This window comes from Lissotriton helveticus, chromosome 5_2, assembly GCF_964261635.1.
Source record: "Lissotriton helveticus chromosome 5_2, aLisHel1.1, whole genome shotgun sequence".
Lineage (NCBI taxonomy): Eukaryota > Metazoa > Chordata > Amphibia > Caudata > Salamandridae > Lissotriton > Lissotriton helveticus.
In genome coordinates this window covers 10,131,728-10,145,542 of record NC_136066.1, presented here as the reverse complement: position 1 = coordinate 10,145,542, position 13,815 = coordinate 10,131,728, and the positions used below count along the sequence as shown (strand labels likewise).

The window sequence follows — 13,815 nt, the reverse complement described above, 5'->3', positions numbered from 1 at the left end:
GGCCTCATGCTTATGTCGTGAGGGGCCCACGATGGAGCCAGGTCGGTAGTGGGGGTCCGGGATGGTGGCCGGACCAGCAATGTTGGGGCGTGCAGTGTCGGGCAAAAGGGCTGCCCGATGCTGGGTGGAGGGCCGATGTCGTCCTGGGCTCGCCATGCGGGAGCGGTAGGACCACGCCATGAGGCCGGGTCCAACACCACAGGAACTGCCTCAGCTGCAATCCTGTTCAAGGAGTCCCTCCAGCAGGGGAGCACGAGGTCGATCGTGTGATTGAGGGCCTGGAGCTCAAATTGCCCTGAGAGTGCTCCACCCTTCTGTGGAGTCACAATTGAGCACAGCATGGGCTCATTTAGACCATCGTCGCCAGTGTGATGGTGTCCAGGCGCTCACGCTATGTATAGCGGCGCCGCGGTAATAATTATAACTAGGACACACGATGTTACTTGCTGCACGGCTCCGACTGACTCGCGTCGGCCACGCCCCTTTATTTATTCAGATGGCGCGTGACGACACGTGCCAGCCCTAACGTGACCTCGCCGGCGCGGGTAAGCTGAACCGTTACCTCGCGCCGGAGGACACTACAATGGTGACACCAGCAGGGGGGCACCCTGGGGATGGAGAAGCCCTCTTTAGCAACGACTGGGGGTGCCCCGACTCAGATCTATGGCCCTCTTTATTCATATTAGTGTTTCTGAATTTTGAGAGTGCCTGATATATTTGCGGCTCCTACCACTGTTCCTGATGTAGCCCCCCTGAAACCCAGCACAGTCTTGCGGATCAGCGCCCCTGTACCAGGCTCCGGCCCCAGGGGTGTAGGCAGAAGCTGTCAGAGATGTATTTTCTAGTTAACATGGCGGCGTGGCCAGGCCCAAGGGCTTGGAGGCAACATGCTGTGCATACATGTGATGTGGCTGTTAATAAACAAAAGTGATTTATAAACGACATAAGCAAAAAAACACACACAAAAATATTCCCCCAAAGCCAGAAAACCAGTGAGAAGGGCTCCTGCCTCTCGAGCACCACAAGACGAGGCCAGCCGCTCCAGCGACCCTCTTGGAAAGGGGCCAGCTTCAAATGAAGAAGAGTCCAGTCCTCCAGCCGAAGGAGTGTGGGGTCCAGGGCCCCCTTCCTTCTGTAAGCCCCTCCCCCCTCTGACAGGAAGTCTCCACCAGTGAAGATGGAGGGTTGTTCAGTCCTTCAAGCTCTGTTCCAAGGGGCACATGGACTCACCTTCTTGCGACCCTGCACCATCTCTGTGTAGACCCCTTCATCAGTCAAACATTGAGCCAACTTGGAACAACCATTGGCCCCTCCATCTGACGCGTCCTCTGCTCCACGAGGCGTTCCTGGTCTCTTCCCACTAAAGAAGGAAAGAAACAGAACAGAGTCACTAAAGCAGGCGCCAAATACCAAAAGTGCGGCATTCCAGCCCCCCACAAGGCTACAGGGCGGCTCCACTCTGGGTAATGTACCAACCCCCAAGATGTGTCCCAGGAAAGGGAGAATGCTGTGACCCTCATTAGACAAGGAGCAATCTGCCCCTTCGGTAGAAGACTGTCATCTCCTCCAAGGAGGGCAATCCCTGTATCCTCTCCAGAGAGGGGGCAATCCCTGCATCCTCCCCAGAGAGGGGGCAGTCCCTGCATCCTCCCCAGAGAGGGGGCAGTCCCTGACCTTCACCCTTTGTCATCCCAGCAGCCGGTGGAACTTCACCAGCCCTTGCACATCAAAATCCCTAATGTCCAGAATCAATCTTGCAGCAGCGTTCTGGACGAGTTGTAGTTTCCTACGTTATCCAGCAGGTAAGTCCAGGTAGATGGCGTTGCATGATAATAATTTGCATTTATTGTTGATATTCAATTCAATTCAATTCAATTAATTTATATAGCGCTCTACATACCCAGAGGGTCTCAAGGCACTTGAGGAAGGGTGGGGAATTACTTGTCGAATATCCAGGTTTTAAGTTGCTTTCTGAAGGCTAGGTGGTTCTGAGTGAGGCGAAGGTGAATGGGAAGTGAGTTCCAGGTTTTAGCCGCCAGGTAGGAGAAGGATCTTCCTCCCATGGTGGTTTTGTTGATGCGAGGTACATCAGCAAGGGCTTGATTGGAAGAGCGTAGGTGGCGGGAGGGGGTGTAGAAGGAAAGTCGTGTTTTGAGGCATTCGGGTCCAAGTTCGTAAAGTGCTTTGTGTGCGTGGGTTAGGAGGCGGAATGTTATCCTCTTATTGACTGGGAGCCAGTGGAGGTTTTTCAGGTGACCGGAAATGTGGTCTTTACACGGGATGTCTAGTATGAGTCTGGCTGATGCGTTCTGGATGCGTTGGAGTTTTTTCTGAAGTTTTGCGGTGGTAGCGGCGTATAGGGTGTTTCCGTAGTCCAGGCGGCTTGTAACCAGTGCGTGGGTGACCGTTTTTCTAGTTTCGGTGGTGATCCAGCGAAATGTTTTTTTGAGCATGCGGAGAATGTTGAAGCAAGATGATGAAACGGCGTTGACCTGTCTGGTCATCGATAGTGAGGAGTCCAGGATGACGCCCAGGTTCCGTGCGTGGTCCGTCGGGATGGGTGCTTTTCCAAGGGCCTCTGGCCACCAAGAGTCGTCCCAGGCGGAGGGGGAGGTACCTAAGATAAGGACTTCTGTTTTGTCTGAATTCAGTTTCAGACGGCTGTGTTTCATCCACTTGGCTACTTCTTTCATTCCTTCATGTAGGTTGGTTTTGGCGGTGTTAGGGTCTTTGGTGAGTGAGAGGATCAGTTGAGTGTCATCAGCGTAGGAGATGATGTTGAGGTTGTGTTGGCGTGCGATGGTCGTGAGGGGGCTCATGTATACATTGAAGAGGGTGGGGCTGAGTGAAGATCCTTGTGGCACGCCGCAAATGACTTCAGTGGCCTCTGACTTGAAAGGTGGGAGGCGGACTCTCTGAGTTCTTCCGGCAAGGAACGAGGTGATCCATTCCAGTGCTTTTCCTTGGATTCCGATGTTTCTGAGGCGTTGTAACAGGGTGCTATGGCAGACTGTGTCGAAGGCTGCGGAGAGGTCGAGGAGGATGAGGGCGACTGTGTCTCCATTGTCCAGTAGAGTTCGAATGTCGTCTGTTGCTGCGATGAGTGCAGTCTCAGTGCTGTGTTTGGCTCGGAAGCCGGACTGTGAGGAGTCGAGGGATTTGTTTGTTTCGAGGAAGGCGGCGAGCTGGTTGTTGACAGCTTTCTCGATGACTTTGGCCGGGAAAGGAAGGAGCGAGATGGGGCGGTAGTTTTTGAGTTCGGTGGGGTCAGCTGTGGGTTTTTTCAGAAGGGCGTTGAGTTCGGCGTGTTTCCAGCTTTCCGGGAAGGTGGCGGAGTTGAGGGAGCAGTTGATGACATATCGGAGGTGTGGTGCTATGATGGAATCTGCTTTGTTGAAGATGTGGTGAGGGCATGGGTCAGAAGGGGATCCTGAGTGGATGGAGTTCATCAGGCGGATGGTGTCCTCGGTGGAGACTGGGTTCCAGTTATTAAGGATGTTCAAGGGGGGTGAAGGTCCTGCAGAAGGTTGGGTGGGTTGGTCTCCGGGTTGGTTGTCAAAGCTGTTGTGGATGTCTGTGATTTTGTCGTGGAAGAACGAAGCTAGGGAGTCGCAGAGGGTTTGAGAGGGAGTGATGTCGTTGGAGTTGGCAGTGGGGTTGGTAAACTCTTTGACGATGTTGAATAATTCCTTGCTGTTGTGGGCGTGGTTGTCTAGTCGGTCTTTGAATGCGGCTTTCTTGGCAGTTCGGATCATTTGGTGGTGTATGCGGGTGGCGTTTTTGAAGGCGTCCCTGGTGCTGGTGTTTGGGTCTTTTTTCCAGGCCTTCTCAAGGGAGCGACAGAGTTTCTTAGATTTCTTAAGGTCATCGTTGAACCAGGGGGCGTTTTTGCTGCGTAGTTTGATTTGACGTTTTTTCAAAGGTGCTAGGTTGTCGGCGCTGTTGGTTAGCCATTGAGTGAGGTTAATGGCTGCTTGGTTGGGATTCGAAGAGTGGGCAGGGGGTTTTTGAAGAAGCGATGAGGAGATCTGGTCGATGGTGATTTTGTTCCAGTTTCTTTGCAGAGTAGGTTGAGGATGGTTGTGGGTTATGGTCTTTTTGTAGATAAAATGAACGCAGCTGTGGTCCGTCCAATGGAGAACTGTGGTGTGACTGAAGGAGATATGTTTGCTGGAGGTGAAGATAGGGTCGAGTGTGTGACCTGCGTAGTGAGTGGGGGTATTAACAAGTTGTTTGAGTCCGAGGTTGGCGAGATTGTCCAGAAGGGTGGTGGTGTTTCTGTCTTTGCTTTTTTCCAGGTGAAAATTGAGGTCTCCCAGTAGAATGTAGTCCTCGGAGGGGATGGCGTGTGGGGTGATAAAGTCAGTGATGTCTTCACTGAATTGTGCACGGGGTCCTGGTGGTCTGTAGAGGAGGGTGCCTCTGAGTGTTGTCTTGGGGTCGGTGTGGATCTGGAAGTGAAGGTGTTCGGCGCTAGCGAGGTTGACGTCTGAGCTGGTTGAGATGCGGATGGAATTCTTATGGACGATAGTGATGCCTCCTCCTGTTTGCTTGGTGCGGTCCTTTCGGATGATCTTGTAGTTTTCCGGGATGGCAATGGTGATGTCTGGGGCTGAAGAGGCGTTCATCCATGTTTCTGTTACGAAGGCGACGTCCGGAGAGATGGTGTCTAGTAGATTCCAAAGGTCGATGGCGTGTTTGTGGACCGAGCGGGTGTTGAGCAGGATGCATTTTAGGTGGTTGGTGTTAGATCTCTGTTTGGTGTTAGTGGATGAGGAGTTGGTCTTGGTGCCGTCATACTTGCAGGAGTTGCATGTGAAGGGTCCATGGGTGTGTCCAGGAGTGGCTTGGGCGCAGTTGGGGAGTCGACCGGGGTTGAGGGCTAAGAGGGTGGGGGCGTCATATGTAATGCGGGTGGGGTGGGTGGTGCGGGGACCAGGAGGTCTGGCGCTGGGCGCGGGCCTGGCGCGGACGGGCGTAGACGGGCTTACCTTTGGCGCACCTTCGGCGCGGCCGTAGCGCGTGGACGCTGCGTGTTGGGACATCTGCCTTAAATGGAGAGTGGAGGGGGCGGAGCATGGGAGGGGCAGCTGGGAGGCGGGGAGCGGGGAGGAGGCACGGTCCACGAGTGACCACACTCAAAATGGACGGAGTGGAAACAAAACTGGGACCACAAAGGAGCAGACAAAATAAACACACAAACAGGCAATGCAGCGCACTATAGTATGATAAGAAATGAAAAACAACGATACCAGGCGCTATGGTCGCTTCTAGGCACTCAGCATATGCAGGCTGCTACCGATCGCGTTCACCCAGGCAGGCACAGGGTGTCAGGCGCAGTAACTGGGGCAGGCAAGCGGCAGTATGGGCGAGCTCTGCACAGAGAGCAATCAGGTGAGCAATCAGCCAGGAGATCGTGGCGGGGAGCGTGGGGGAGCGACCGCTATGGAGCTAGTCCAGCTGGTCACCAATATAGGATAGGCAAATAATCACCAATATAGGATAGGCAAATAATCACCAATATAGGATAGGCAAATAATTTCTTACATGAAGAGTCCTTTGAGGCTATGATAGACCTCACCTTACATGAAGGGTCCTTTGAGGCCACGATAGACCTCACCTTACATGAAGGGTCCTTTGAGGCTATGATAGACCCCACCTTACATGAAGGGTCCTTTGAGGCCACGATAGACCCCACCTTACACGAAGGGCCCTTTGAGGCTATCATGATAGACCCCACCTTACATGAAGGGTCCTTTGAGGCTATCATGATAGACCCCACCTTACATGAAGGGTCCTTTGAGGCTATGATAGACCCCACCTTACATGAAGGGTCCTTTGAGGCTATCATGATAGACCCCACCTTACATGAAGGGTCCTTTGAGGCTATGATAGACCCCACCTTACATGAAGGGTCCTTTGAGGCTGTGATAGATCCCACCTTACATGAAGGGTCCTTTGAGGCTATCATGATAGACCCCACCTTACATGAAGGGTCCTTTGAGGCTATGATAGACCCCACCTTACATGAAGGGTCCTTTGAGGCTATCATGATAGACCCCACCTTACATGAAGGGTCCTTTGAGGCTATGATAGTCCCCACCTTACATGAAGGGTCCTTTGAGGCTATGATAGACCCCACCTTACATGAAGGGTCCTTTGAGGCTGTGATAGATCCCACCTTACATGAAGGGTCCTTTGAGGCTATGATAGACCCCACCTTACATGAAGGGTCCTTTGAGGCTGTGATAGACCCCACCTTACATGAAGGGTCCTTTGAGGCTGTGATAGATCCCACCTTACATGAAGGGTCCTTTGAGGCTATCATGATAGACCCCACCTTACATGAAGGGTCCTTTGAGGCTATGATAGACCCCACCTTACATGAAGGGTCCTTTGAGGCTGTGATAGACCCCACCTTACATGAAGGGTCCTTTGAGGCTATGATAGACCCCACCTTACATGAAGGGTCCTTTGAGGCTATGATAGACCCCACCTTACATGAAGGGTCCTTTGAGGCTATCATGATAGACCCCACCTTACATGAAGGGTCCTTTGAGGCTATCATGATAGACCCCACCTTACATGAAGGGTCCTTTGAGGCTATGATAGACCCCACCTTACATGAAGGGTCCTTTGAGGCTATCATGATAGACCCCACCTTACATGAAGGGTCCTTTGAGGCTATGATAGTCCCCACCTTACATGAAGGGTCCTTTGAGGCTGTGATAGACCCCACCTTACATGAAGGGTCCTTTGAGGCTGTGATAGATCCCACCTTACATGAAGGGTCCTTTGAGGCCATGATAGACCCCACCTTACATGAAGGGTCCTTTGAGGCTGTGATAGACCCCACCTTACATGAAGGGTCCTTTGAGGCTATGATAGACCCCACCTTACATGAAGGGTCCTTTGAGGCTGTGATAGACCCCACCTTACATGAAGGGTCCTTTGAGGCTATGATAGACCCCACCTTACATGAAGGGTCCTTTGAGGCTATGATAGACCCCACCTTACATGAAGGGTCCTTTGAGGCTATCATGATAGACCCCACCTTACATGAAGGGTCCTTTGAGGCTATCATGATAGACCCCACCTTACATGAAGGGTCCTTTGAGGCTATGATAGACCCCACCTTACATGAAGGGTCCTTTGAGGCTATCATGATAGACCCCACCTTACATGAAGGGTCCTTTGAGGCTATGATAGTCCCCACCTTACATGAAGGGTCCTTTGAGGCTATGATAGACCCCACCTTACATGAAGGGTCCTTTGAGGCTGTGATAGATCCCACCTTACATGAAGGGTCCTTTGAGGCCATGATAGACCCCACCTTACATGAAGGGTCCTTTGAGGCTATGATAGACCCCACCTTACATGAAGGGTCCTTTGAGGCTATGATAGACCCCACCTTACATGAAGGGTCCTTTGAGGCTGTGATAGATCCCACCTTACATGAAGGGTCCTTTGAGGCTATGATGGACCCCACCTTACATGAAGGGTCCTTTGAGGCTACGATGGACCCCACCTTACATGAAGGGTCCTTTGAGGCTGTGATAGATCCCACCTTACATGAAGGGTCCTTTGAGGCTATGATAGACCCCACCTTACATGAAGGGTCCTTTGAGGCTGTGATAGACCCCACCTTACATGAAGGGTCCTTTGAGGCTATGATAGACCCCACCTTACATGAAGGGTCCTTTGAGGCTATGATAGACCCCACCTTACATGAAGGGTCCTTTGAGGCTAGGATAGACCCCACCTTACATGAAGGGTCCTTTGAGGCCACGTTGATAGACCCCACCTTACATGAAGGGTCCTTTGAGGCTGTGATAGACCCCACCTTACATGAAGGGTCCTTTGAGGCTGTGATAGATCCCACCTTACATGAAGGGTCCTTTGAGGCTATGATAGACCCCACCTTACATGAAGGATCCTTTGAGGCTATGATAGACCCCACCTTACATGAAGGGTCCTTTGAGGCTATGATAGACCCCACCTTACATGAAGGGTCCTTTGAGGCCATGATAGACCCCACCTTACATGAAGGGTCCTTTGAGGCTATGATAGACCCCACCTTACATGAAGGCTCCTTTGAGGCGATGATAGACCCCACCTTACATGAAGGGTCCTTTGAGGCTATGATAGACCCCACCTTACATGAAGGGTCCTTTGAGGCCACGTTGATAGACCCCACCTTACATGAAGGGTCCTTTGAGGCTGTGATAGACCCCACCTTACATGAAGGGTCCTTTGAGGCAGTGATAGACCCCACCTTACATGAAGGGTCCTTTGAGGCTATGATAGACCCCACCTTACATGAAGGGTCCTTTGAGGCAGTAATAGACCCCACCTTACATGAAGGGTCCTTTGAGGCTATGATAGTCCCCACCTTACATGAAGGGTCCTTTGAGGCTGTGATAGACCCCACCTTACATGAAGGGTCCTTTGAGGCTGTGATAGATCCCACCTTACATGAAGGGTCCTTTGAGGCCATGATAGACCCCACCTTACATGAAGGGTCCTTTGAGGCTGTGATAGACCCCACCTTACATGAAGGGTCCTTTGAGGCTATGATAGACCCCACCTTACATGAAGGGTCCTTTGAGGCTGTGATAGACCCCACCTTACATGAAGGGTCCTTTGAGGCTATGATAGACCCCACCTTACATGAAGGGTCCTTTGAGGCTATGATAGACCCCACCTTACATGAAGGGTCCTTTGAGGCTATCATGATAGACCCCACCTTACATGAAGGGTCCTTTGAGGCTATCATGATAGACCCCACCTTACATGAAGGGTCCTTTGAGGCTATGATAGACCCCACCTTACATGAAGGGTCCTTTGAGGCTATCATGATAGACCCCACCTTACATGAAGGGTCCTTTGAGGCTATGATAGTCCCCACCTTACATGAAGGGTCCTTTGAGGCTATGATAGACCCCACCTTACATGAAGGGTCCTTTGAGGCTGTGATAGATCCCACCTTACATGAAGGGTCCTTTGAGGCCATGATAGACCCCACCTTACATGAAGGGTCCTTTGAGGCTATGATAGACCCCACCTTACATGAAGGGTCCTTTGAGGCTATGATAGACCCCACCTTACATGAAGGGTCCTTTGAGGCTGTGATAGATCCCACCTTACATGAAGGGTCCTTTGAGGCTATGATGGACCCCACCTTACATGAAGGGTCCTTTGAGGCTACGATGGACCCCACCTTACATGAAGGGTCCTTTGAGGCTGTGATAGATCCCACCTTACATGAAGGGTCCTTTGAGGCTATGATAGACCCCACCTTACATGAAGGGTCCTTTGAGGCTGTGATAGACCCCACCTTACATGAAGGGTCCTTTGAGGCTATGATAGACCCCACCTTACATGAAGGGTCCTTATAGGCTATGATAGACCCCACCTTACATGAAGGGTCCTTTGAGGCTAGGATAGACCCCACCTTACATGAAGGGTCCTTTGAGGCCACGTTGATAGACCCCACCTTACATGAAGGGTCCTTTGAGGCTGTGATAGACCCCACCTTACATGAAGGGTCCTTTGAGGCTGTGATAGATCCCACCTTACATGAAGGGTCCTTTGAGGCTATGATAGACCCCACCTTACATGAAGGATCCTTTGAGGCTATGATAGACCCCACCTTACATGAAGGGTCCTTTGAGGCTATGATAGACCCCACCTTACATGAAGGGTCCTTTGAGGCCATGATAGACCCCACCTTACATGAAGGGTCCTTTGAGGCTATGATAGACCCCACCTTACATGAAGGCTCCTTTGAGGCGATGATAGACCCCACCTTACATGAAGGGTCCTTTGAGGCTATGATAGACCCCACCTTACATGAAGGGTCCTTTGAGGCCACGTTGATAGACCCCACCTTACATGAAGGGTCCTTTGAGGCTGTGATAGACCCCACCTTACATGAAGGGTCCTTTGAGGCAGTGATAGACCCCACCTTACATGAAGGGTCCTTTGAGGCTATGATAGACCCCACCTTACATGAAGGGTCCTTTGAGGCAGTAATAGACCCCACCTTACATGAAGGGTCCTTTGAGGCTATGATAGACCCCACCTTACATGAAGGGTCCTTTGAGGCTATGATAGACCCCACCTTACATGAAGGGTCCTTTGAGGCTACGATGATAGATCCCACCTTACATGAAGGGTCCTTTGAGGCTATGATAGACCCCACCTTACATGAAGGGTCCTTTGAGGCTGTGATAGATCCCACCTTACATGAAGGGTCCTTTGAGGCTATGATAGACCCCACCTTACATGAAGGGTCCTTTGAGGCAGTAATAGACCCCACCTTACATGAAGGGTCCTTTGAGGCTATGATAGACCCCACCTTACATGAAGGGTCCTTTGAGGCTGTGATAGATCCCACCTTACATGAAGGGTCCTTTGAGGCTATGATAGACCCCACCTTACATGAAGGATCCTTTGAGGCTATGATAGACCCCACCTTACATGAAGGGTCCTTTGAGGCTATGATAGACCCCACCTTACATGAAGGGTCCTTTGAGGCCATGATAGACCCCACCTTACATGAAGGGTCCTTTGAGGCCATGATAGACCCCACCTTACATGAAGGGTCCTTTGAGGCTATGATAGACCCCACCTTACATGAAGGCTCCTTTGAGGCGATGATAGACCCCACCTTACATGAAGGGTCCTTTGAGGCTATGATAGACCCCACCTTACATGAAGAGTCCTTTGAGGCTATGATAGACCCCACCTTACATGAAGGCTCCTTTGAGGCGATGATAGACCCCACCTTACATGAACGGTCCTTTGAGGCTATCATGATAGACCCCACCTTACATGAAGGGTCCTTTGAGGCAGTAATAGACCCCACCTTACAAGAAGGGTCCTTTGAGGCTATGATAGACCCCACCTTACAAGAAGGGTCCTTTGAGGCGATGATCGACCCCACCTTACATGAAGGCTCCTTTGAGGCTATGATAGACCCCACCTTACATGAAGAGTCCTTTGAGGCTATGATAGACCCCACCTTACATGAACGGTCCTTTGAGGCTATGATGGTCGACCCCACCTTACATGAAGAGTCCTTTGAGGCTGTGATAGACCCCACCTTACATGAAGGGTCCTTTGAGGCTAGGATAGACCCCACCTTACCTGAAGGGTCCTTTGAGGCCATGATAGACCCCACCTTACATGAAGGCTCCTTTGAGGCTAGGATAGACCCCACCTTACATGAAGGGTCCTTTGAGGCCACGATAGATCCCACCTTACATGAAGGGTCCTTTGAGGCTAGGAGAGACCCCACCTTACATGAAGGCTCCTTTGAGGCTAGGATAGACCCTACCTTACATGAAGGGTCCTCTGAGGACATAATGATAGAGCCCACCTTACATGAAGGGTCCTTTGAGGCTATCATGATAGACCCCACCTTACATGAAGGCTCCTTTGAGGCTATGATAGACCCCACCTTACACGAAGGGCCCTTTGAGGCTATGATAGACCCCACCTTACATGAAGGCTCCTTTGAGGCTATGATAGACCCCACCTTACATGAAGGCTCCTTTGAGGCTATGATAGACCCCACCTTACATGAAGGCTCCTTTGAGGCTATGATAGACCCCACCTTACATGAAGGGTCCTTTGAGGCTATGATAGACCCCACCTTACATGAAGAGTCCTTTGAGGCTATGATAGACCCCACCTTACATGAAGGCTCCTTTGAGGCGATGATAGACCCCACCTTACATGAACGGTCCTTTGAGGCTATCATGATAGACCCCACCTTACATGAAGGGTCCTTTGAGGCAGTAATAGACCCCACCTTACAAGAAGGGTCCTTTGAGGCTATGATAGACCCCACCTTACAAGAAGGGTCCTTTGAGGCGATGATAGACCCCACCTTACATGAAGGCTCCTTTGAGGCTATGATAGACCCCACCTTACATGAAGAGTCCTTTGAGGCTATGATAGACCCCACCTTACATGAACGGTCCTTTGAGGCTATGATGGTCGACCCCACCTTACATGAAGAGTCCTTTGAGGCTGTGATAGACCCCACCTTACATGAAGGGTCCTTTGAGGCTAGGATAGACCCCACCTTACCTGAAGGGTCCTTTGAGGCCATGATAGACCCCACCTTACATGAAGGCTCCTTTGAGGCTAGGATAGACCCCACCTTACATGAAGGGTCCTTTGAGGCCACGATAGATCCCACCTTACATGAAGGGTCCTTTGAGGCTAGGAGAGACCCCACCTTACATGAAGGCTCCTTTGAGGCTAGGATAGACCCTACCTTACATGAAGGGTCCTCTGAGGACATAATGATAGAGCCCACCTTACATGAAGGGTCCTTTGAGGCTATCATGATAGACCCCACCTTACATGAAGGCTCCTTTGAGGCTATGATAGACCCCACCTTACACGAAGGGCCCTTTGAGGCTATGATAGACCCCACCTTACATGAAGGCTCCTTTGAGGCTATGATAGACCCCACCTTACATGAAGGCTCCTTTGAGGCTATGATAGACCCCACCTTACATGAAGGCTCCTTTGAGGCTATGATAGACCCCACCTTACACGAAGGGCCCTTTGAGGCTATGATAGACCCCACCTTACATGAAGGCTCCTTTGAGGCTATGATAGACCCCACCTTACATGAAGGGTCTTTTGAGGCTGTGATAGACCCCACCTTACATGAAGGGTCCTTTGAGGCTGTGATAGATCCCACCTTACATGAAGGGTCCTTTGAGGCTAGGAGAGACCCCACCTTACATGAAGAGTCCTTTGAGGCTATGATAGACCCCACCTTACATGAAGGGTCCTTTGAGGCTATGATAGACCCCACCTTACATGAAGAGTCCTTTGAGGCTATGATAGACCCCACCTTACATGAAGGGTCCTTTGAGGCTTTGATAGACCCCACCTTACTAGAAGGGTCCTTTGAGGCTATGATAGACCCCACCTTACATGAAGGGTCCTTTGAGGCTATCATGATAGACCTCACCTTACATGAAGGGTCCTTTGATGCTGTGATAGACCCCACCTTACATGAAGGGTCCTTTGAGGGTATGATAGACCCCACCTTACATGAAGGCTCCTTTGAGGCTAGGATAGACCCTACCTTACATGAAGGGTCCTTTGAGGCTATGATAGACCCCACCTTACATGAAGGATCCTTTGAGCCCATGATAGACCCCACCTTACATGAAGGCTCCTTTGAGGCTAGGATAGACCCTACCTTACATGAAGGGTCCTTTGAGGCTATGATAGACCCCACCTTACATGAAGGATCCTTTGAGCCCATGATAGACCCCACCTTACATGAAGGCTCCTTTGAGGCTATGATAGACCCCACCTTACATGAAGAGTCCTTTGAGGCTATGATAGACCCCACCTTACATGAACGGTCCTTTGAGGCTATGATGGTCGACCCCACCTTACATGAAGAGTCCTTTGAGGCTGTGATAGACCCCACCTTACATGAAGGGTCCTTTGAGGCTAGGATAGACCCCACCTTACCTGAAGGGTCCTTTGAGGCCATGATAGACCCCACCTTACATGAAGGCTCCTTTGAGGCTAGGATAGACCCCACCTTACATGAAGGGTCCTTTGAGGCCACGATAGACCCCACCTTACATGAAGGGCCCTTTGAGGCTATAATGATAGACCCCACCTTACATGACGGGTCCTTTGAGGCTAGGATAGACCCCACCTTACATGAAGGTTCCTTTGAGGCCATGATAGACCCCACCTTACATGAAGGGTCCTTTGAGGCCATGATAGACCCCACCTTACATGAAGGGTCCTTTGAGGCTATGA

General features: G+C 51.1%; 1 protein-coding gene across 1 annotated transcript in view; it reads right to left on the bottom strand.

Moving 5' to 3' along the window:
• The window catches only part of TTC16 (tetratricopeptide repeat domain 16), a 414,481-nt gene that overhangs the window by 43,649 nt on the left and 357,017 nt on the right, over window positions 1-13,815 (bottom strand). Inside the window, exon 13 of the mRNA XM_078646652.1 lies at window positions 1,231-1,360. Coding sequence (XP_078502778.1) covers window positions 1,231-1,360 — 130 coding nt within the window. The remainder of the gene's footprint in view (window positions 1-1,230; window positions 1,361-13,815) is intronic.